Source organism: Cavia porcellus, unplaced genomic scaffold (genome assembly GCF_034190915.1).
Source record: "Cavia porcellus strain 051 isolate PalLab524CR breed Dunkin Hartley unplaced genomic scaffold, mCavPor4.1 scaffold_9, whole genome shotgun sequence".
Lineage (NCBI taxonomy): Eukaryota > Metazoa > Chordata > Mammalia > Rodentia > Caviidae > Cavia > Cavia porcellus.
This window is the reverse complement of record NW_026947492.1, coordinates 20,308,851-20,332,988: the sequence shown is the minus strand read 5'-3', so window position 1 is coordinate 20,332,988 and position 24,138 is coordinate 20,308,851. Positions and strand designations below refer to the sequence as shown.

At 48.2% G+C, this 24,138-nt stretch overlaps 2 protein-coding genes across 8 annotated transcripts in view; one reads left to right on the top strand and one right to left on the bottom strand.

Moving 5' to 3' along the window:
• Positions 1–144: 144 nt before the first annotated feature.
• On the top strand, positions 145–6,074 carry Srpra (SRP receptor subunit alpha). Its single transcript, XM_003472674.5, has 14 exons — positions 145–379; positions 1,005–1,088; positions 1,372–1,535; positions 1,747–1,907; positions 2,156–2,312; positions 2,433–2,586; positions 2,780–2,871; positions 2,965–3,083; positions 3,188–3,274; positions 3,612–3,784; positions 3,881–4,094; positions 4,487–4,650; positions 4,735–4,833; positions 4,968–6,074. The coding sequence occupies exons 1-14, from the start codon at positions 263–265 to the stop codon at positions 5,094–5,096; spliced, it is 1,914 nt and encodes a 637-aa protein (XP_003472722.1). The 5' UTR covers positions 145–262; the 3' UTR covers positions 5,097–6,074.
• A 263-nt stretch (positions 6,075–6,337) lies between these two features.
• Positions 6,338–24,138, bottom strand: part of Fam118b (family with sequence similarity 118 member B) — a 50,014-nt gene continuing 32,213 nt past the window's right edge. For 2 of the 7 annotated variants that reach the window (XM_003472558.5, XM_013155554.3), the window contains 5 exons: positions 13,403–13,630; positions 10,900–11,028; positions 9,597–9,882; positions 7,081–7,137; positions 6,338–6,849 (listed from right to left, as the gene is read on the bottom strand). In XM_003472558.5, the coding sequence (XP_003472606.2) occupies positions 6,836–6,849; positions 7,081–7,137; positions 9,597–9,882; positions 10,900–11,028; positions 13,403–13,630 (714 nt within the window). In that variant the 3' untranslated portion in view covers positions 6,338–6,835. The remainder of the gene's footprint in view (positions 6,850–7,080; positions 7,138–9,596; positions 9,883–10,899; positions 11,029–13,402; positions 13,631–24,138) is intronic. The other 5 variants (XM_013155555.3, XM_013155556.3, XM_013155557.3 and 2 more) reach the window with 5 other exon arrangements.

Below are 24,138 nucleotides of genomic sequence, written 5' to 3'. Positions count from 1 at the left end.
GCTATAGGCAGAGTCTCGTCTCGTGACCTCGCCGCGAGCCCCGCCCAAACACCGCTCCCTCATTGGCCCACCCTTAGTCTACGCCAGTGCAGCGCGCCCTCGGGACTACGTGGGGAGGGCACCCGGCGCCCCGGCGGAAGTGCTGCTGAGTCGGTTTCCGGGGCCGCTGGTGTGACGTGTCCAGAGCTTGGCGCAGCAGGAAGCGGCGGCGATCGCGGCCCGAGTTCCCGGCGCCGGTCCCAACTCCTTTCCCGCTGCCGCCATGCTCGACTTCTTCACTATTTTCTCCAAGGGCGGCCTTGTGCTCTGGTGCTTCCAGGGCGTGAGCGACTCATGCACCGGACCCGTTAACGCGTTGATTCGTTCTGTGCTGCTGCAGGTACCTTCCTCGCGGAATCAGAACTCTAGGGCACTTTTTTCCCTAACCCCATCCATAGTTCTCCTTCGAATAATGATCCCGCTCCCCTCTCCCGGCCTCCCGGCCCATAGTGGACTGGCCACTCACTGGTCACCCAGACTCTACTTTCCTCCGTTCTCCACAGGCTATCGTATCGCAACTTTGCGATGCCCCCCCCCCCCGGCTATGGGGGACCTTAGCCAGAATCTTGCTGTTCTTGGGGTTTCCCTGCCTTTTCTCCACTCACCCTCAGCAGTTTGGTTTTCTGGTGTTTCGAGACGGGGAGAGATTATGGATGGGAAATACCTTTTAAGAAACCAAACAGTGCACAGCTGCTAGTGGACCTGATTGTTTATGTACGATGACGTCTTTTTTGGTTCCTGGCGCCCACGTGTGGTGCCTGTCTTCGCAGTCTTTTCCCCACTCCCCAGCTTGGTATCCCCTTTTCTTTTTGGTGGGATGCTAGAAAGAACTGCCCCAGCATCTTCTTGCCTTAGGAACAGGTTTGACTTTGGGAGGTTTACTTCTTCCCAAGGGTATTGCGGGGGGTCCAAGTCTGGTTTTTCTGGGGTTAGCTCAAACCTTGAGACATACTGTTTTTTTCCAGGAACGGGGAGGTAACAACTCCTTCACCCATGAGGCCCTCACACTCAAGTACAAACTGGACAACCAGTTTGAGCTGGTGTTTGTGGTAAGTGGGACAGTGTTTACGTTTTCACCAAAATCCTTATCAGTCATCAAGAAAATGCTGATTAATTGCACCAGAGTTAAGTGCTGAAGTAACTGACAAAACTGGGTAGGTGGAGGGGGCAAAGGCAACTTCTGGACTAGGCAGAGAGCTTGGCTGCCTTTCAGGACAGCGAAACCTGCCAGGTGGCTGAGCCTATCTCTGGAGGCCTAGGTTGAGTTGGCATCCCTCCATTCTGGGCTAGCATGTAAGCAGATCTGTTGGCTCTGTTTCCTTCCCTAAACAGGTTGGTTTTCAGAAGATCTTAACACTGACATACGTAGACAAATTGATAGATGATGTGCATCGGCTGTTTCGGGACAAGTATCGCACAGAGATCCAACAGCAGAGTGCTTTAAGTTTACTGAATGGCACTTTTGATTTCCAAAATGACTTCCTGCGGCTCCTTCGGTGAGAGGCCTCCCTTCTCCAAAATCAGTTTTCATGACTTGATGAGCTCCCTTCCTGAAAGAAGTTCAAGGATAGCGAATTGGGTGTTCAGAATCCTCCCAGCTTTGCTGCCCAGTCCTGTCATGTCCTTTTGGTATGAGGGTCCTTTCCCTGGATTTTTATATTCCTTCAGCATGGGGTAGACAGATAAACCATTCTCTTTCCCCTGTAGTGAAGCAGAGGAGAGCAGTAAAATCCGTGCTCCCACTACCATGAAGAAATTTGAAGATTCTGAAAAGGCCAAGAAACCTGTAAGGTCCATGATTGAAACACGAGGTGAAAAGCCCAAGGAGAAAGCAAAGAACAGCAAAAAAAAGGGGGCCAAAAAAGAAGGTGTGCTCGAGCTCCTTGGCTGTGCGGGGTGTGAAAGGTGTCACTGGTGCTGAGGACTGAGGTGTTCCTTCCTTTTGCTGTTGCTTGCCTCCCTCTTGCTCACATGCTCACCACCACCTTCACCATCATCCCCAGGGCTGTATCCCCAGGTGTTGGGGCTGTTTCCTCTTAAGGATTTGGAAGACTTCTAGTCATTCCTACTTGGTTGGGATTTGGTCTTCTTTTCTCCAGTGAGTTTCTCCTAACAGGTTCTGATGGCCCTTTGGCTGCCAGCAAAGCACCTGCTGCAGAAAAGTCAGGTCTCCCTGTAGGGCCTGAGAATGGAGAACTTTCCAAAGAAGAACTGATACGCAGGAAGAGAGAAGAGTTCATTCAGAAGCATGGGAGGGGTATGGACAAATCCAGGTGAGCATCCTTCCATTAGTTCTCTCTAAAGACTGTTACCTAGCTGTGCTGGAGGCCAGCAAGCTGTTTCTGGCTCATTTTTGCCCCGCACCATAACCCTCTGTCCATGACCCTTTGCAGCAAGTCCATGAAGTCTGATGCTCCAAAGGAGAAGGGCAAGAAAGCACCCCGGGTGTGGGAACTAGGTGGCTGTGCTAACAAGGAAGTCTTGGATTACAGTGCTCCCACCACCAATGGGACCCCAGAGGCTGCCCTGTCAGAGGACATCAACCTGGTAAGAGGCAGCTGGGGCCAGAGTGAGGGTCCACTAAGAAGAGACCAAGAGGGTGATAGCGGGATTCATCTGAGCAAAGGAGGGAACCCCATGTGGAGCTTCCACATCCCCAGTGGACACGGCAAGCTGCGGGCTTTTTGCCCTCAGAGTTTTGTGTTCTGACCTCATCTTTTCATTTCTTCCCATCTTCCAGATCCGAGGGACAGGGCCTGGCGGGCAGCTTCAGGATCTGGATTGCAGCAGCTCAGAAGATGAAGGGGCTACTCCAAACTCCACCAAACCACGGTAGGCTTGCTGGGGGGTGGTGTGGACAGCCGCAGGAGTGACAGGCCCTGACTGCTGCTTGTGGCTCATGTGTCTGTGGTCCTGTGCCCGCAGTGCTCCCAAGGGTACCCTGGGTGGCATGTTTGGGATGCTGAAGGGCCTCGTGGGTTCCAAGAGTTTGAGCCGTGAAGACATGGAGTCTGTACTGGATAAGATGCGCGATCATCTCATTGGTAAGTTTGGAGACCTGATGGCTGGGCACAGAACCCGGTTGCTGAGCTGAGCCATGGGATTAGGCGCCGTTGACATAGAAATCTCCCATATCCCCTCTTCTCAGCCAAGAACGTGGCTGCAGACATTGCCGTCCAGCTCTGTGAATCTGTTGCCAACAAGCTGGAAGGGAAGGTGATGGGGACCTTCAGCAGTAAGTATCTTAGTAGCCCATCTTGGCCTCCCTGAGTGTGTGATTTCAGGAAGGCACATCCTTTGCCTTGTGAGGATGTGTGGTATAACCTGCTCGAGTCACAGTATGGTTTAGATTCTCAGGACAGGATCCCAGCATGGTCCTGGACTCCTTAGCTCAGAAAGGTGTCTTTGTTTTCTGAGTCAGTGCATTGGCTTTCACTTCGTAATCCTTCTGCCTCTGCCTCTGCCTCAGAAGCTGGGATTACAGGCATGCACTGCCTTGCCCAGTGAGGTGCTGGTTATTTGAGCACATTCCTTAAATTTCATGGCTGTACCCCTCCCACCTCCCCTTGCAGCGGTGACCTCCACAGTCAAGCAAGCTCTGCAGGAGTCCTTGGTGCAGATTCTGCAGCCCCAGCGTCGTGTGGACATGCTCCGGGATATCATGGACGCCCAGCGTCGCCAGCGCCCTTACGTTGTCACCTTCTGTGGTGTTAATGGTGTGGGGAAGTCTACTAATCTGGCGAAGGTGAATGCAGTTCCCCAGCCTGTCACTGACACCCTGCACTTCATTCTCCTGTCTTGGGAACCCAAGTCTAGGTGATAGTTTTCTTTACTGTTACAGATTTCCTTCTGGCTGTTGGAGAACGGCTTCAGCGTCCTGATTGCCGCCTGTGATACCTTTCGGGCTGGGGCTGTGGAGCAACTCCGTACTCACACCCGGCGCCTGAGCGCCCTGCACCCCCCGGAGAAGCATGGTGGCCGCACCATGGTGCAGCTGTTTGAGAAAGGCTACGGCAAGGATGCTGCTGGCATCGCCATGGAAGCCATTGCCTGTGGTACAGTGCACAGGACATGCGGGGGCTCGCTGGGGCCCTTTTCTTCTTTGGGTTCTCAAAAGTTAGTTGCTTAGCAACAAATTAAAGTCAGGGTTACTTTACTTGCTAGGCTGTGCTTTCGGGTAACATATATAGTCGTAGGCAAAGCTGGTATCCCAAAGAAACCCAAATTTAGTCTCCTTTACCCCGCTGTCACCCTTTTCCAGAATAGTTTTGGTAGTGGTCAAGAGAAATGGTTCCCCCCATAGCACCTTGAGACCAAACCCAAAGCCTGAGGAAGTAAACCTGAGTTTTCTGCAGAGCTGGACTGTGGCCCTGTAAAAGGCTAGGGCAGTCAGTGCATGAGTACACTGCCACTGTGTGTGTGAGCTAACCACTGCCTCTTTCTCCAGCACGTAATCAAGGCTTTGATGTGGTGCTGGTGGACACGGCTGGCCGCATGCAAGACAACGCCCCCCTGATGACTGCCCTGGCCAAACTCATCACTGTCAATACGCCCGACTTGGTGCTGTTCGTGGGGGAGGCCTTAGTGGGCAACGAAGCCGTGGACCAGCTGGTGAGGGCCTGGGTCCAATTCCCTTTGCAGGCCAAACTGGTGCAATTAGGTGGCTTTCATAGCACTTCCTTTCTTCCTTTCTAGGTCAAGTTCAACAGAGCCTTGGCTGACCATTCTATGGCTCAGACACCCCGGCTCATTGATGGCATCGTCCTTACCAAATTTGACACCATTGATGACAAGGTAAATGTGGATGACACAGGACAGTGAGACTGGAGGGAGCCGCACCCTTGGGGACCTGCAGGCTCTGAAGCCTTGTCACCGAGTACGAGTGAGAAGGGGGTTGAAAGGATTGCTGTCCCCTTTCTCCACTGCAGGTGGGAGCTGCTATTTCCATGACGTACATCACAAGCAAACCCATTGTCTTTGTGGGCACTGGCCAGACCTACTGTGACCTACGCAGTCTCAACGCCAAGGCTGTGGTGGCTGCCCTCATGAAGGCTTAATGTGTTTCTTGCCTAATACCAAATTGCCGCTTCCCCCAAAGCCCCTATCCCTGTATCAGGAATGTGCTTTAGAGTATGTGAGCAATCTGTCTTCAGTGTAGTACAGAGGCAGAGCAAGGGGAGCTGCAGAGGTGTATAGCTCCTCCAACCCCAGCCCTGCTCCGCCCAGCCTCACCTGCAAGGAGGGCCTAATCATGTTCCGATCACTGCCCACACCCCACCTTCCCCCACGAGCTCTTCTCCAACTCAGGCGTCCCCCTTCACTCTGCCTGCAGAGTCCATCTCATGACAGCTTTGACCAGTGGTCAGAAGACCCACACCAGAGTTGACAGTTAGGGTGGGCCTAGGGTATCTGCGCCCAGGGAGCAGTTTGAAGTCCTGGCTCTGTTAAAGACTGCTGGGCCAGCTCTGGGTCCCGAACAGCACTTCTGTCTGCGTAGGAAATGCGTACCTTTCAGGCCCCAGGTGCAGGATGATAACCACCTCACTGTGGCAGTGTGTGACCTATTAATTGCTGCTAATTCTGAATCTGATGATGAACCCTGCCCTATTCTTTCCCCGGAGCATCAGCTAGGCCAGAGTGATTGGTTCCAAATGAGTGCAAAGTGAGTCCCTGCTTCCCTCAGACGAAGGGAGCCAAGCTGCAGTGTTGCCTCGGGCTTCTCAGACTCCAGCTCCTCCCCCCAGAATCCGGATGGAAGCTTTGCATGTGCCCCTTCCTGGGAGAAAACCAGTTGTCAGGAGGGAACCCACTGCCTTCTCCCCACCCCACCCTCTGCCCCTGAGCAGGCCCTGGCTTTTCCTCATCCCCCTCTTCCACAGTGCCTGGTAGACAAGTGCTACATTGAAGAACACAAGCCTCTTGTTCAACTTGTCCTGTAGCTTGGTATTACAGATGTGCTATTAGTGCAATAAGGTGAAGGCTGTCTGCCCAGAGAAATACATAATTTATATGAGAAAATAAATTTCATAAATAAACTCTTGGATCTTGAAGTTGTTTTATGTAGGATTCAGAACTAAAATCTTAAATCACACTAACTAGTCCTAGGACTTAGGTGTGGAAAGGACAGTAGCAAAGCAGGAATTGGCAATGCTCTGAGAACTCAGATGAGGTTACCCCAGTGTTAAAGAACAGAACTTTTTTAAGATTTAAGTTGAATTAGAAAAATTAGGCTTCCTTGCACCTTGATGCAAGTTAAGTTTCCTATGGTGACTCAAAGTAGAGCCAAGGCCCTGACAAGTAAATGAACAAGCTTTTAATACAACTCAGTTATGTAAAATACTGTACAATGTAAAAGCTAGAAAACTAGAGCTTCAAGTCATGTTTTAAAAAAGCCAATAAGCTTAATTGAAAAACCAAGTATAGAGTACAAAACTGCAACAAGAGCCCCACTGACTCAGGACTGGGAGCTCCCCAAGTCCCTCATGCAGAGCTATAGCCAACATCGGTGGAGGTCGCACGTGAGTCTGCCGTGGACACCAGCTCGTCAGCCTGAGGCCCGGGGTCTGCATGTGGGCTCCACGGCCACTTGGGTGTTCTTCAGCTGCTCTCCAAGCGGAGAGCAAGAACCGGCTGACTGGCATGAAGGAAAAGCTGGACTTCTCCCCTGGCCTACCCCAGACTTCAGCCTCGGTACTGGCACTTCTGGAGCCATACTGGGTGCTCTTAGGCTTGCTTGTTAAACGTTGTCCAGAGCAGGGCTTGCAGCTTGGTGTAAAACGGTGTGTCTCGAGCTCATTCATGTACTGTAGCCTGTGGGGAGAGAACACCGAATGAAGTAAACGTCTCACAGAAAGTCTCCACATCTAAAGCTGCAGTCAGTCTCAGCCCTTCAGAAATCAAGATGGGAGACCCTAGGAGTCTTGTAATAGATGACAAAAAAAGACAGAATCCTTAACAAGGCGGGAGCAATCACTCGCCGCAGCTTTTACAAAGCCTTAGAACTTTGTGCTGACAGATGGGTAAGGAAAGGGAATAGAGTACCTCTCACTTCACCGTGTGCCGCAGATGAGCCATTGAGCTGGCCTCGCGCCATCCCTGCTGAACACAAAGTGCACTGTTAGCGGAGGAGCAGCATCTACAGGAGGGGTGCGTGGGGTGCCGAGGAGGACAGCGTCTGGACAGGAGCCAAAGGGAGGCGGGGGAATAAACCGGACCGGGCCAGCATTCAGACTCAATAACGGAAACACTCAAGTTCCACAGCCTACCCAGTTCACCTGTGCAGAAAACTGGCAAACCGCCATCCTTTTTTTTTTTTTTTTGTCTTTTTGAGGCAGGGTTCTGTTACATGGTTCAGGCTGGCCTTGAACTCACTTTGTAGGCCAGGCTGGCCTCAAACTCAGAGCAATCCTCCTGCCTTAGCCTCCTGGAGTGCTGGGATTACAGGAAGGTGCCACCGTGTCCAGCTATGTATTTTATCAAGTTTAGTTAAATTCTCTTTGATCAAGGGTGAGAAGCGTGTGAGTAACCAGATTCAACCACACAGAAGAGTAAAAAATAGTGTACATACCATCAACAGAAAATAGGCTATGCTGTCCAATACAAGACGCCAGCCACACAGGGCCAGCTTCAAATCTAGCTACCGGTTCTCTCCAGCTGCATTTCAAAGGCTTGATTCCTACATGTGGTATGCCGCTCTGACAGGACAGTGAGGTTACAGGAAATTTTTATCAAGGAAAATTCTACGGAACACTGTTTCCATAGATAATGGTACAAGAAGGAGTAAAAAGCTAAGTACGTAGGAGAAAGTGTAATCAGAATTTAGTCAAAATGCAAGCAGACATGGCACTAAAACTGGTATTCCCTTCTTGGAAAGCAATCCAGCAGCACTTATCAGTCACTAAAATGTTCCTGTGTTTTGACCTGTTAGTTACACCAAAATCTCACTGGGAGAAAATTACTGGCAAAGCAAATACGAGAGATGCTGCCATTCATTACAGCATTTCTCATAGCAGGAAAGTCTGGAGGCCCAACGTGGCAGCACACACTGGTACTCCTGGCCCCCGGCGCACTGAGGCAGAAGGCTGGCCCAAGGTCAAGGCCGCCTGGGTTACAGGGAGCTCAAGGGCAGCCAGGACTATACAGTGAGACCCTGTCCCAAATAAAGCAGAGGGGGTAGCTTCAATCCCTAGTCTATAAAATTGACTCTGTTGTGTTCATTTATTTATTTTTCTTCCGTTGCATGTAATGTTTTTGTGTCTGTTTTGGTTTTTTTGAGGCAGGGACTCACTATGTAATTCAGAATGGCTTTGAACTCTGTCTTCAGGCCAAGCTGGCCTTTAATGTGTGTCACCCTGCCTCAGCCTGAGAGCTGGGATTACAGGAGTGTGCCACCATGGCACCAGGCTGCATTTAAAATCTTAACAGTAACAAAAACCATGCACGTGATGGAATGGCACAAATTCTGTTCACAGCTAAGTACGCTTCCTACTGCAGTGTCTCTGGAAGTTCAGTCATTAAGGCACCGTGGATACAGCCAAGCGAGGTGGTGGATGACAGTAATCCTAGTACGTGGGAGCCGAGGCAAGAGACTTGCAAATTCAAGACCAGCAGGGCTTCAAAGTGAGTTCCAGGCCAGCCTGAACTGCATAGTAAGATCCCGTCTCAAAAAAAAAAAAAACAAAAAAAAAAACCAAAGGTGGGAATCTCAGTTATCATCACAGGAATTAATAATGTGAAACTCAGCAGTTTTAAGTAAAAATACTATTCTATTTAATCTCTGTAAATATCACTGAGAAGCATTTCAAGTACTCTGCTGTTCTGTTTTCACGTGCTTGGCAGTGGGCCACATGCAGTCCTGTACTTTTTGCATGATGAAAGTCACTTGTAATATTCTATAGGACCCAGTTGATACACATCACTAAACTCCATGGGGAAAAGAAAAATTCTTTATAATTCATTAATCCATTGCCACATGAAGTTATTTTGATACAGTTCCTAAGGATTAGGTCATTTTAGGTGTCAACTTTTTGTCCTCATACACAGCGGAGGCTGGCCTTGAACTCACGTGATCCTCCCATCTCAGCCTCCCAAGTACTGGGGTTACAAGTGGGTGCTACCATCTCTCTCCCAATTTCCTTCACAAAAACTTATTCTAGGATAAATTTGCTGGCATTTCTAGGTCAAAGCTTTCGATATTTGATACATATTCTGAATGTATCTTCCTAAAAGCTGAACTAATTTTACATTCCCACTGACAGCCCATAAAAAAATTTCTCCCCTCAAAGCCTTTGCCACAGTCGAGTGATGATACTGTTTGAAATCTTAATTCAAATTGCACCTCTCCACTAACCAGTGAAGCTGGACACGGGCACTTCACTCTCCCACGTCTCCCCCGCATGGCAGCAGCGGGCCTTCGGTCATCTACCCTGAAGACTGCGACTCCTGTTCGCACAGGGCCAGGCACCGCATCGCTCCTCCCCACTGTGCCACCGTCTCACCCCACACGCTGAAGGGCGGGGCCTCTCTGCCGTCCCTCCCTGTCACCAAGAGCATCTCACCTACTTTACCTCTCATGGAGATCTCACAGGTCAGTCGCTTGAAATACTCCGGGAGGTCAGCGTAGTCATTCCCGTAGGAGATCACCTTAATCCCCTTGTCCAGCATGTTCTCTCGAAGCTTCTTGAACTCGTCTACATCCCCTCTCCGAACCAGCATGAAATGTTCCAGGTCCGACTTATGCTTGACGGCCTCCAGGAAGAGCGCCTGGAAGGTGGTGTCGTCCACAGTCCAGCCACAGCCCAGGAAGAGGAAGGACTTGTTCTCGTAGAGCTTCTGAATCTCTCTCTTAAAGGAAGAGAAACAATACATTCGGTGCCCCGCGGACAGACATGTGGTGCGTCTGAAACAGAGTCAACAGTTCTGACCGCACGGCGAGCAGAGGAGGAGACCGACTGACCCAGGCTGAAGAGGGGACTGGTCCGCAGAGGCAGATTCCTCGCAGGCTGACTGGCCCGACACGCTCCACCGAGACCATTTCCCGCTTTTCACGCATTCTTCTGCCACCCTGTCACCAGTGCCCAGGACTGGCACTGGTCTAGTGGTTTCACGGTTTACTCTTTTAGATCTCTGTGCCCAGAGACCAGCAGGCAATGAGCAGTTCTTCGATACCATCTCCCATTTCTGGGCCCCACTGCTTTTATTAACTGTTTATTGACACAGGTCTCACTATGTGCCCTGGTGGTCTCACTCTTGGCGACCCTTCTGCCTTGGCCTCCTGAGTGCTGGTGCTATGAGTGTGCGCCACCACCAGAGTATTTCTAACACTGTACTCCGAAGATCAACAGACTGACTTGGGGATGACAATGTGGGCTTAGATACCCGACTGACATACTTCGAAATTTTGTTACAGTTTTTTTTTCTCTATCTTTGAATACAATGGATTTGAAAAACAAGAACACAAAATAAAACCCCTCCATTTGATCACCCAAGTCATTTCACCCCATGTTTTCCACTGAAGAGTTCAGCCTAGGCCGGCTGCCACTTATACATCTCTCTTTAGAATGCACACCCCAGAGGCACACATTCACTTCTGCCACGGCATTAACAAATCAATCGAAGAACAGTACTAGTGCATTCTGTTCAGGAAGATTATGCCAGCACCTGCCGGCTGCTCACCACACACACGTGTGAGACCCAGGCCTGATCTCTGTAGGGAAGCTTGGCATCTCCTAGGGTACTGTGCATACTTGCAAGCTAAGAGGACCTTCCTGCTTTTGGTTAACGACCTCCCCCTTTAATACCCACGGCATGCACAGAGGACTCCAGGAGGAGCTCCCACGCTGCCAGGCCAGCACTACTCACCATGACTTCCGTGTTCCTGAGCACGTTCTGGTACCCAGCGGGATGCAGCACAATGCCACTAGGGTTGGTGTAGACTCCATGGATGTGTAACACGCTTAGCTTCCGCTTCTCCTGAGCCCACTCCAGGACCTGCAGACACACACACAGCTGGACCAGGCTGCTCACAAGTCAACAGGGGCAAGAGGCAGTTTTGAGGACCAGACTTCCGACATAACTCTCCAGCTTTATGACACCACAGCGCAAGAATGCAAAACCTGACATGGTTTTTACGCTTCCATTTCAGGTGTGACTGGCAGGATGGCAGCAGCAAGCCTGGTGACTTCTCTTTGGAAGTAACAATCACGAATCAGAATTTTATACTATTTGCAGGAACAATGTTGGCCTCCTCTACTGGTAATGAACACGAACGTTATGGACCACTGGTTTGGTGACAGCCATTCCAAGGCCATAGGGATGCTAGGCTGGCCATACAGCTTGTCTCTGCCCATGCAGCAAAAGCCTGCAAGGTGCTGGTTTGAGTCCTACTCTTTGCAACCTTTGAACCCAGCTGCCACATGAAGCAGAGTAGGAACACAAAGCTCAGCCATCGCCTGTATCTCCACACAGCAGAAGATAGTCCATCTTCAACCCCATGGAGTCCTAGCCTGGCTACCAGATGACGTCGGCCATGTCTCAGGGGCGTCTCTTATGGGGCAACAGAAAAATGGCAGAAGAGTCACATCCATTCACCGTGAGGACCCTAAGAGGCTGCCACTCAGATGCCAGTGGTGATGGCAGCAGGTTATGCCTCCTGGATCTCACAGATCCACTTCCCCCAAGGATCCTTTACTGCTCTGCTGCTTGGGAGAAACAGGGTGTGGATTAGAAGAGAGTCAACAGGTCCAGAGGTCTCGAATCTGGGCGTCACCTGGTCTCATTCTGACTGCCAGTCGGTGGCTTTAGTCGCTGGACTTTTCCAGTCCAGTCCTAACCAGGACTGACCCAGTTTAGTGTGAGCTCACAGGCGATTACAGCATTCATGGTGGTGTATTATAAACCAAACATTACACTTCCGTAGTGGCACTGGTGTGGGCTAAAAAATATATTACACAGAGACGGGAAGCTCCAGGGAGAAATGAGAGGGAAAATCGAAGACTTACAGGCACCCTCGTCTGAAAAGGCTCAAGTATTTCTGATGCCCACGAGTAACTGACAGTGAGACTGTACCAGAAATGCTATGGAAACTGTTCTGGCCACCGTTTTTGATCTTTTTTTTGTTACTGGGAATCAAATTCAGGCCCTCACCACTGAGCGACATCCTGGGCCCTGTTTTTTAATTTCATACAGTAATTTATTAATTGAGAAATATTACTGGCTTCCTGCTAGCATCTGTACTACCTGACAGAGGAAGGAAAGGCTGATGTGCATGTGAGGGGGTTTTCAGGGGAGGGCACTTAAATTGACTGACAGGTGGAGGAGGGGCCCGGCTGCAGGCAGCCGGAGGGTGAAGGCACCAAGCACCGAAGCCAGAGAAAGCCAGTCCCACAGCACCACTCTTCTACTAGTTCAGTTCTCTGGTTTGTTTTGTTTTGAGACAGGGTCTCACTGTGAAGCACAGGCTGGCCTGGAAATCACTGTGATCCTCCTGCCTCAGCCTCCCGAGTGCTGAGATTGCAGATGTGCACCACCACGCTGGCTCTCGATTCTCTTTAAAACAGGGCTTCTGGGCCAACAAAACCGTGAGGGCACTCTTACAGTTACTACCCCGCCACAGGCAGGACCTCGGCAATAGGGACCAGCCGGCCAGGCTTTTCTATTCACCTTAAGACTATTTAGTGTAGGGGCTAGGGATTTAGCTTAGCGGCATAAGCGCCTGCAGGCAGTTGTGAGTTCGATCCCTGGTACTGATAAAAAGGAAAAAAGACCAAAAAAAAAAAAAAAAAAAAAAAAAAAAAAGACTATTTAGTGTAGAAAGAAAATTATAAAAACTGCAGGGCCAAATGGGGCTTAATGCAGTCGTTGTCAGACAGCTCACGAGGTCCAATACTGTAACTCAGGAGTATGACAGATGGCTGGGGTTTAACATGGGTCACATTTTTCAAAGTGCAGAGTGTTAACCTCAACCACGCAGGCCTGGAACTTACTCTTCCAATCATCAAAAAGCAGTCTCGACACACTGCTTAAAAATAGCAAAGCGCATACTGGAGGGAACACTGAGTAACACCCCACCACCTGACACTGTCCCGCACTACAGTGACTGCACAGCTCAAACGCCTTCTTCCAGTCTTGCTCTTAAAGCTGGACTAAAGTCTCAAAGGCAGAGGCAACACTTTCCAAATCTGTGCATTTTAATGCACTGTGTGTAATGTGATGTACTGATTTTACCTCAAAAGCCAACAAACCCCTAAAGTATGGGGGATGGTTCCTTTCTTGTATAACATAAATAATACCAAGCAGAAAACAGATTTCTGATTTCAGACACAACCCACCAGCTTGCACAACAGATTCATGCTTTATGCTTTACCTTTTTCTCATCAGTCAGGTCAAGAGATTCAAGCTGTTTTCCCTGGTCTGCTGCATACAGTTCCAGGAGATTGTCAAAATTTGTAGTCAATACAAGGGCTCCATTTTCCATCAGATGAAGAACCGACTGCAGAAGCTGTTTTCCAGAATCTTCCATCTTTGACTCCAGGTCATCAAATACTTCATATAAACAGTCTTTGAAAAACGTGGATCGAACATTACTGGTTCGCTGGGAAGGATGTGAAAGAGGAAAATCAATCCACAATATCTTGGTAGGCTGGTTTTTTTTTTTTTTTTTTTTTTTCTGTTCCAGGGATCAAACTCATGACCTTGTGCTTGCCAAGCAGGCACTTAAGCCACTGAGCTAAATCTCCGGGAGTAGGCTGTTTTAATAATGGTGGTAACAAAGTTTTGAATGTTGCTGCACACTTGTAATCCAAGCAACCTGGAAGGCTGCAGCAGGAGGACTTCAACTTAAGGACCCACTGAGACTCTGTCTCCAAAAAAACCAAAAAAGCCAGTCCAAAGGCCCTGAGTTCAGTCCCCATACTGTGGTGGGGGGAGGTGGGAAAGAGTATTTTGTATTTAAATTAAGGATAAAACATTTAAACTCTCTAAAGAAACATTTTTATAGGAAAAAATGGGCAGTTAAGAGACATGAATTTATTGGGAATTTATTATCACGGGAGAGCTGAGATAGGAAGCACAGAGCAGAGCACAGCACCAACTACTTCTTTTTTTTTTTTTTTTTTTTTTTTTTGTCTTTTTCATTTTTATCGGTACCAGGGATCGAACTCACGACCGCCTGCCTGCAAGGCAGGTGCTTATGCCGCTGAGCTAAATCCCCAGCCCAGCACCAACTACTTCTAACAGGGCTCATGTAAGGTGACACTATTACATGTGGCCTTGTCTATGGAATAACCCTGAAGGACACCTGTATATGTAGTTTAGTATTTCTTTCTTTCTTCCCTTTCTCTCTGATTAAATGCAACAGAAGCAGTTTTATAAAATGAGGATTAAACCCCATGGCCTTTGCTCTGAACTACATCCCAGCACTTTTCTGAGACAGAAACTTTCTGTGTAGTTCAGGCTGGCTTTGAACTCACTATGTAGCCAAGGTTGGCCTTGAACTTGGGTAATCCTCGTGCCTCAGCCTCCCGAGTGCTGGGACTACCGCTGTGTGCCACCATGCTCAGCTTTTGTGTGTAAGTGCGTGGTACTGGTGATGTCATGGTCTTTGCACAGAGACATATCCCTGGCTTGCCTTGAACTTGTAATTCTCCTGTTTCAGTCTCCCAGAGGGCTGAAATTACAGGTATGCACCATCATATACAACTTAGCTTTTCTAATCCTAGGGGTTCTCTACAGCTGCTTAGAGAGTTAGAAAAACCACTTAACATCTCCCTGTCATTTTTTCCCCTGGCCGAACTTAGCAATCTGTCTGTAGATATGTAGGACACATTAAAAAGTCTGCATTTTGCAATGCTAAAATTACTAAGCTCTAATCCATTTGAAGTGGGCTGTTTTTCAGCTTCATTTCAACATGTGAATAAGTCATGCATTGCACAATGTTTTGGTCAATGAGAGACCACATCCACAAGGGTGTGCCGCCTGTGACTTCTCGGCTGTCCTAGCATAAGTATGCGGTGTCTGACATGGCCTGAAATTGCCTCCTCAGGCTTTTCTCACAGTGTATCCCAGTGTTATGTAATAACGACAGTATCTGCATCTCTGCATCACTGCTGTGTTATTTTACAATCCCAACAGCTGGGACTGAGTACAGGTACAGGACATCAAGCCCAGTTTTAGAATTAGTTCTTAAAGACTCTTTAATAGTTTCATACAAATTACAATGATCTGTGCTAAGCTGCCAGCGAGGACACACAGCTCTTTGGCTTCCCTTCTAAGTAGCACCCCTAGCTCCCTGGTTTCCTTGGTGTGTACTTCTGTAAGTGTCATGCTCAGATAGTTTTGTTTCCATGGAACCACCTACACACACTCATACAACACATCTGGATTTGGTAAACTTTCTAAAATACCGAGCTCTTTAAATCACACCTACAAACACTGTACACGAGGACGTTCCCAATGGAAGCATCGCAGCACCGTGGCAAACAGTGCTTCTGCCTGGCGAGGCATCGCCCGTGGCTTCCCGGGCCCCATCCCTTCCGCCTGGTGAGGCAGCACCTGCAGCTTCCCGGGCCCCATCCCTTCCACGCTGCATGCGCCACTGGAACACAGGCTTCTTGCTAAATCCTGCTGTCAGCAGGTCAGAGAATTTTCTTGTGGAAAACAGATGAAATAATTCATAACTTATGTAAGTGGTTAAGAAAGTGGGTTTATCCTCCAAGATTTACTATCCATTCTCATTACAAAACGGCCCAATTATTTACATCATGTATCCACAGCGCACAGGCACCAAGTGGGGAATCCAAGAGGATGGAATCGGATGAACCACCTGATCAGAAACAAATGGTGAAGAATTCCTGGTGCCTCGAGTTACTGAGTTCCACCACTCACAAGGAGTCAAGTACTACTGAAGACCAGGTGCCTTCCTGCTTTAATCTTCGTCACACTCACAAACTCATTTACCCTAAAATCTAGTGATTGCATTCTGGGAATGTATCTCACAGATACATTTGCAAAGAAGCAAAATATGTAAGAGTATCACTGCTGTTATTTTAAAACCAAAGAACATAAACAAAACAGGTACCCATATGTAGGTGACTGTTATAGCCCAGTACCCATCGTACAGTTTGGATCATTTGGAAAAACATTTTTCAATGTTTTATGTAGCTGATGGGGCTGGGGATTTAGCTCAGTGGCATAAGCGCCTGCCTTGCAAACAGGCAGTCGTGAGTTCGATCCCCGGTACCGATAAAAAGCAAAAAAAAAGACAAAAAAAAAAAAAATGTTTTATGTAGCTGGGATCTTGAATGTCTCCCATAGGCCCAAGCAGCGAAGGCTGGGATCACTGGGAGCCAGTCCGGAAGCTGAAGGGGTTTATGAGACCCTGCCCTTCTTCCCTACCATGCCCTGCTCAGGACAGAAATGGTTCCGTTCTACTGCATGCTCCTGTCAGGACAGACTGCCTTCAGCACAGGGTCGAAACATTGGGACAACTGACCACAGGGCCAGAATAAACCTTGTCTTTGTCTTTCTGAGACAGGGTCTCACTATGCACTTCAAGCTGGCCTTGAGAGCACTTTGTAGCCCAGCTTGCACTTGCAAGGACCTCCTGCCTCGGCTTCCTGAGTGCTGGGGTTGCAGGCAGTACCATCACATCTAGCTTGAATAAATCTTTTTTCTCATGAGAAGTGAATTCTCTTAGCAAACACTCCAGACATGAGAATGGTATGGATGATCTCCAGGGTACGCTGGTAGGTAAATGTCTAGACTGCTACCAGCGTTGGGAGACAGCTTTACCCTCCTCCCTGTATTTGCAGAGGGAAATCCTGGAAGGACACATAAACACCATGCGAGCAGTGACTCACGGCAGGGGAGTGTGTGACAGAAGACAGACACCCAGGGACGGCAGGAAGACGCCTCAATCAGCGCCAATCTTTCTACCTGCTTTTAATTTCTGTGCTGTGTGTAAACGGCTACTCAAAAAAAAAAAAAAAGGCAAGGCTGCATTTGAAATTCAATACAGAACACAAGGAATTCCTCCTCTCTTTCCTACTGAGGACTTTCTTGTGTTTCCTAACTGCATCTTGAACCCTGACTCACACTCAGTCCTACACCAGTCTCCTCATTACACACGTACCCAGGTAAACAGGCCTGGCTAGACAAGCAGGCTGTCACAGCTGTGCAGTACATTTTCTTGCTTCTAAGAAAAAAAATACAAAAGGCTTATTAAACTTGAGAATAAATTTCCTGAGTCGCTTTTTATTTAGAGGTGAAGTGTATGTGAGAAAGTGGAAGTGAAGAGCGAGGGAGCCCGGGTGAGCCTGGGCCGAGGAAAGCGCAGCCGGGGACAGCAAGCTAACAGCACCTGCGGAGCTACGAGGGGTTCCTTTACACAGCCTGGAGTGCTGTTTTTCTGAGTTATTAAATCGCAGATATCAGACAAGACAGCTCTGGTAGCAGCGCTGATTTCTGCAGGTCTGCAGTGACCACTGTTCTCACAGGGTCTCACCGGTGACCTTGATGAGCAAACACAGCGGAGTGGAACACCCAGGGAGGTTCGGAACTCAGGGAAGGCCACACTCCCACGGCCTCCGAGGACCTTTCCCTCTCTCCGAGGCCAGCGCCGCTCCATCTCCCCCTGCACTGGCTGGAAACCCAGACTTCAAATCCCACACATGGGGAACAGTAATCGCACCTCTTCCTCCCCCAAGGTCAACACTTCTATCATTATTTACCGTCATTCCTTTAAGTAAAACTTGTGCTTGATGACGAGAGGTGGCCGCTTCATCCCCCAGCTGGAATAACCACTCAAGTGTCACCACTGCCCCTTGTCCTTCTCAAAGCCCTGTGAGGCGGCAGCCGCCCCTTTCTGAGGATCCAGCCCAGGGCCCTGTGCACACTGGGCATGAGCTCTGTCACTGCTCACCTCCCTGGTCCCTCTCCCAGGCTTCTGTGCGTGAGACAGAACCCAGACTCAGGTTGCAATGACTCGCCTGGGGGCCCAGCATGTGTAAGCAGCAGGGTCTTTTTAACTGTGAAGCCCAAGCTCTTTGCCCTGAATCTACAATGTCCATTCTCTGTTCTAAGGAACTGATCAGCAGGTGGGCTGACCCTCTGTAGCACTGCTGTCTGATATGACTCCCTTTAAAGAGAAAAAATGAAACAAAATTTCAAAACAAGGTAGTAAGAGAGAAGCCATGGTTAATACATCACTATTGTTATCTTTAAATTCGTTACTCAGAGTACAAGACTATAGGCATTTCATTGTCCAAGGAACATGAGCACAAACCTTTCTTCTCAATGAACTATAGAAGAATAACTGTCATAATTTTTTTGAGACAAGGTCCTACTATAGCAGGCTGGCCTTGAACCTGCAGTGATTCTCCTGCCTCAGCTCCCAAGTCTTATGATTATAACTGTGCGCCATGATGTCCAGCAAAATCAAAATGATATTCACAAGCATGTTAAGACAGTAAGTGTCTTCCAAACGTGTTGATATTTGCACAGTGGTGCAAAAGCAATGGTGACCAAAGGCTGGTGCCTTGGTGTGGAGCCAAACTGTGTGTGCTCACCCATAGCTCACCTCCAAGACCTCGACAGGAGGTACAGAAGCAGCCTGAGAGCACCCTGAACACAGCAGTCAAAGCTGTGCCCGAGTAAACCCTGAGCCTGGGTGGATGCTCTTCGGAGACCCTGTGTGAACGAGCAGGAAACACGCGTGAGGCGCTTCTGCCCCTCGCTGTAACTGAGGGCTGCCTGAAGCAAGACGCTTGTGTACCTGAGTTTTGGGGTGGACTCACCTTTCTCATCTAACACCATTTTTACTTCAAAGAATGACTGATAAACTAAGTTTATTTAACAGAGTTAGGCACTCTCAGGAACTGCTTTAAAAAGTAATGAGGTGACCTTTCATTTTTTTTTTTTTTATGTCATTTTGAAGAAAGCAGGTATGACTGCTGCCACTGCTGCCAGCGATGGAAGTCTGAACTTCCATGCAAAATCACAATCCTAGAACATCTGTATCTCCCATCACGAGCCTGGCAGCTTCCACCCACTCATCTGATGATACTAGTGACAATACTCACGAGTAACTTCTTTCTGACTATAAACTGTGTGTGTCCACTTCTCAAGGCACACATGATGCAGTGAACCACTATTTTCCAAGTGGCCAAAGCAGGGCGTTAGAAAAACCAGTGTGAGCAGATTCATCTCAAGTGCAAGACAGACCAACAGACTTTAATGCAATAGGACAGGAAACTAGAGAAAGCGGACAGAAGAATGCAGCTGCTTCCTCCCAAGCCAGATACTAAACAGACTGGAAAAAACAGGAAACGATACAACTCTTCTCACTCATTTTATTTTGGAAAACAATTTGCTTTGAGCTGGGCACAGTAGTGCACACAGCTCTTGGAGGCTGAGGCAGGACGACTGTCACAAGTCTGAGGCCAGCCTGGGCTACACAGCAAGTTCAGAGCCATCCAGTTCAGGATCAATAGCAAGATCCTATTCTCAGGAAACCGTTTCAGCAAAATGTTATTTACGTTATCATGTAATTTGTGGTTATTTTAAAATGAATATTTAAAACATGTGTTTTTATTTTTTATATTTTAGAGACATGGTCTCGGTATGCAGTTCAGGCTGCCTTGAACCCACTACGTAGCCCAGGCTGGCCTCGAACTCATGGCAACCCTCTTGTCTGCCTCAGCCTCCCAAATGCTGGGATTACAGGCGTGGACCACCACACCCAGCTAATCTTAACTTTTTCTTTCTGGACTTCTTGAGATAGGGTCTCCCTATGCAGCTCTGGCTGGATTTGAGTTTACTTTGCAACCTAGGCTGGTAGCAAACTTGCAACGATCCTCCTGCCTCAGCCTCCCTCCTGCTCCAGCCTTCTGAGTGCTGGGGTTACAGGCATGTGCCACCATGCTCTGCTCTTAACTTTTAATATAGGGAATGTTACAGGTATGATCCACATAATCCAAGGCTATTTGGGCTCTTCATTTTTTAAATTTTTTTTTTTTTTTTTTTTTGGTACCAGGAATCGAACTCACGACTGTCTGCTTGCAAGGCAGGCACTTATGCCACTGAGCTAAATCCCCAGCCCCTATTTGGGATCTTCAATAATCTTGAGAATGGAATAGTGTATGTGGGGTTTGTTCTTTTGTGATTTTCTCCTTCTAGTCAACGTTATGTTTCAAAGTTCCTCCACCCTGTGGCACGTATCACTTTTCTACTTCTTTTTTGAGACCTTACCATGTAGTCTAGGCTGGCCTCAAGCTTGTGGTGATCCTCCTGCCTCAGCCTCCTGAGTGCTAGATAACAGATGTGTGCCATCACACTCAGTCTGCACTTCCTTTCACGGAAGAATAGCATTCCATCATATGAGTATGCCAAATGCTGCTTATCCATTTGTTCTTCTGCATTCTTTCCATGTTCTGGCTGTCAAATGCTATAAATGCTCACTTGTAAGTTTCTGTGTGAACATGTTTCCCTTTCTCTTGGGTGTATATTTAGAGGAGGGCCTTGCCGGCTCAGAGTGTAGCTGTCAATCACCCGAGGAACCACCAGACCGCTCCCCACGAGAGCTGTGCCTTTCACAGACTCAGCAGTGCAGAGGGTTTCCATCTTCCCACACTTATTTTCCTATTACTTTGTGTGGTGGTTGTTCTGGGTGGCAGCGGGGACCAAGCCCAGGGTGCCTCACACTGAGCTATGGCCAAGTACCCGGGAGGGGCTCCACCTTGCAATCTTCTTGTTTGTACCTCACACGGCTGGGGTACAGGTGTGTGCCACAGTGCCCAGCCGGTTTCACTTGACTGACCCATCCTAGTGGATGTGAGGCAGCTTTTCACATCGTTTTACTGTCTGAAGTATTCTGGAGACAGGGTCTCACTGTGTGGTTTTGGCTGGCCTCGAATTCGCCATTAGTGCAGCCACCCTCCTGCCTTAGGTACCCACCACCACGCCTGGCTTTCCCATGGTTTCAACTAGCATTTTTTTAGTGACTGATACCAAGTACCTCTTCCTGAGCTTTTAGCAATTTGCTCATCTTCCTTAGACTAATGCCTAGTTCTCTCGATATAGACATCTTACTGTGTTTTAACTGGAATGTCTTATTACAGTACTGACTTTAATGGTTCTTTATAAATTTCAGAACTAAATCCTGATCAGACATAAGACCTGCAGATATTTTCTTACAATCCATGGTTGTTTCTGCATTTTATTGGTGGCAAACACTAACATGCTTAAGTTACAAATTGTAGTCATGTCCTGTGTTATCTTGTTGCCTATGGTTTTGGTGTTACAGCTGAGAATTCTTTGCCATGCTATTTGATTACTGCTGCTCTGTGATATGTTCAGCAGTCAGGAAGTGAGTCCTGCTCTGCTCCTTTCTAAAGTCTGCCTGGCTGTTCTGTGTCCTGACATTCCGTATGAATTTCCGACCTGGCTCGACAAGGTCTACAAATACACCAGCTGGGATCCGACAGGGCTTGCTTAACCTGTGCACCAGCTTGGGGAGGGCTCTACCCTGATCCGTGAACATGTGCTATTCTCATTTATTCAGACCTTCAAACGTTTTACGGTTCTCACAGCGTTAGTTTCGAATTTCTTTGTGAAAAGGATCTTCTCCCTCCTCCTTCAGGTGTCAGTGGTTTGGACTCAGGGGCTTGTGCATTCAGTCTAGCACTATTCCTATTTGCCGGCCTGCCTTCCTTCCTACCTTCCCAGATGGTGGTCTGACTATGGCCCCGGCTGGACTCAAGCCCACAATCCTCCCTTCCTGCCTTCTTTGGGATTACTGCTGCCCTGCACCATGCCCAGTCCTGTATCTTTCCAGTGCTGTTGTAAGTGGAAGGATTGATTTTTTCCCCTCCTTTTTGAGACAGGGTCTCACTATGCAGTTCAGGCTGGCCCTGAACTTACTTTGTAGCCCAGGGTGGTCTTGAACTTACAATGATCTTTCTGCCTCAGCCTTCCGAGTGCTGGATTACAGGATTGCCTACTATGCCTGGCTAGGTGGAATGGCTTCTGAAATTTCATTTAAGGTGGCTCATCTGAGATGTCTAGAAGTACTACCGATTTCTGTATATAAATGCTCTGCCTAATCATATTTTCCTGGGCATTTCCTGTAGCCGCACTCACGTCATCTGCAGATGGCCTGTCTCTTCCTTTCTCACCCGGATGCCTTTCATCCCTCCATCTGCCCAGCTCCCCTGGATGCCACCTCCAGGATCACGTTGGCTAGAACCAAAGTGGGCAAACAGCCTGTCTCGCTCCTGGTTTTAATCGAGAACATTTCCTCTGTCCCCACCAACTATGATGTCTGTCAGTGTTTCATTATGGTTTTGTTTCTTCCTAATGGTTTGCTAACGTGGTTCTGGTCTTTATTGATACACTGACCTTCATGGGTTAAGTCAGCTTTGCACGCCTAGAAAATTACTTGCTCATGCTATAGAATTCCTCCCACATGCTGCTGCGTTCAGTTCAGTTGTACGCTGCTGAGGATCTTTGCGTGATACCATGGAAGACATTGGTTAGTAAGTAGTTCTGCATCTATGGGTTGTGTAAAATGTGTTCTCAGGTCTCGCCTCTTCCTCTGGGCGTGTTTTCAACACTCATCGATTGCTGTAGTCTCAACCAGCGTTTTACTCTTTTTTTACAGCTGGAAAGCCGCAGTCGATGGTATTTTATTTGCCCTCTCACAAGCTGATGGCTATCTGGGCTGTTCTCATGTCTTGGCTGTGAACACTGCCATGAACATTCTCGCACGGTGCTTGTGCAAACACGCTTTTAATTTTTGGGAGTAGGCATCCGAGAGTGGGACTGCTGAGTCACATCTGAGGCTGCCAAACTGTTTTCTGTTCCCGCCGGAGGATGAGGGGTCCGACTTCTCTGCATTCTCATCGGCACTTACTTCTGTCTTCCAGCCAGAGTGGTGTCCAGGGGTGTGAGACAGGGCCCGCAGGGGACCTCATTTTATGCGCTCACAGGCCAATGTCCATCCTCCTTTTTCTACTGTCATTTTAAAATCAGATTATTTGCTCTTTAAATCACTGTAAAATCTAAGACATGAAGTTTTATGTTTTTAGGTCTGTGGTTCATTTTAATTTTGGTATATGGTGTACAGATCACGAGAGATTTTTAAAATCCTATTAATTCTTTAAAGCTCGTTAGTAACAAGTTATCCCAATTAAGGACAAGAAATGAAAAGGATGTAGAAACCCCTAAGGCTCTGCAATGAGTCAGGAACCAGTAGGAAACTACTTTTAAATGCCTGTCTTTAAAGGTACCTCGTCTAGACACTTCAACATACAGTGAGGGATGGGGAGAAATCAAAGGACAGGAACTGAAGGAGCTAAGAGTCACTACCTTTTTTCAAGTGTATCCCATTTATTAAAATTCAGAATATCTGCAGTCTTGGGATGTAGTCTGGTGGTACAGTGCTTGCCTAGCAAGTCCAAGGCCTTGTATCTGACTCCTAGCATAGCAAAATAAAGAAGTAAATAAATACATTCAGAACATACTGTGGTCCTTTCTTTTTCCTGTTTTTTTGTCCTTTTGACACAGGTCTTGCTATGCAGTTCAGGCTGCCCTTGAGATTACTTTATAGCCCTGGCTGGTCTTGAACTCACAATTCTCCTCAGTTGCCTGAGTCCTAGGATTATAGCATGTGCCACCACGCCTGGCACACTTTGGCTACCATATTATTTCCCAATATATTTCAAGTGAATCATGCTTTCTTTTCTTTTTTCTTTGGCGGGGGAGGCACTGGGACTTGAATTCAGGACATCGTGCTTGCTAGGCAGGCACTGCGCTCTCCTTTTTAAGGAGTCTAGGCTGATTTGGGAAGGGACTGAGAATCAGACTCAGGCCCTTGCACTTGCCAGGCAGGTGCTGGGTCCAGGCTGGATTTAACTTCCGATTTCAAGAGCTCTGCCACTTCTGCTTCCCCAGAACTGGGCTCCAAGTGAGCACCACAGTACCTGGCTCGGAATAAGGCAAAGCAGGACAAGGAAGCTCTTTAACCAACTCCGTTTGATAAAAGAACACCAAAACCCGTTTTCGCTTCATCTGTAAATTGGTAAGAATTATTTATAATCTTGAAGT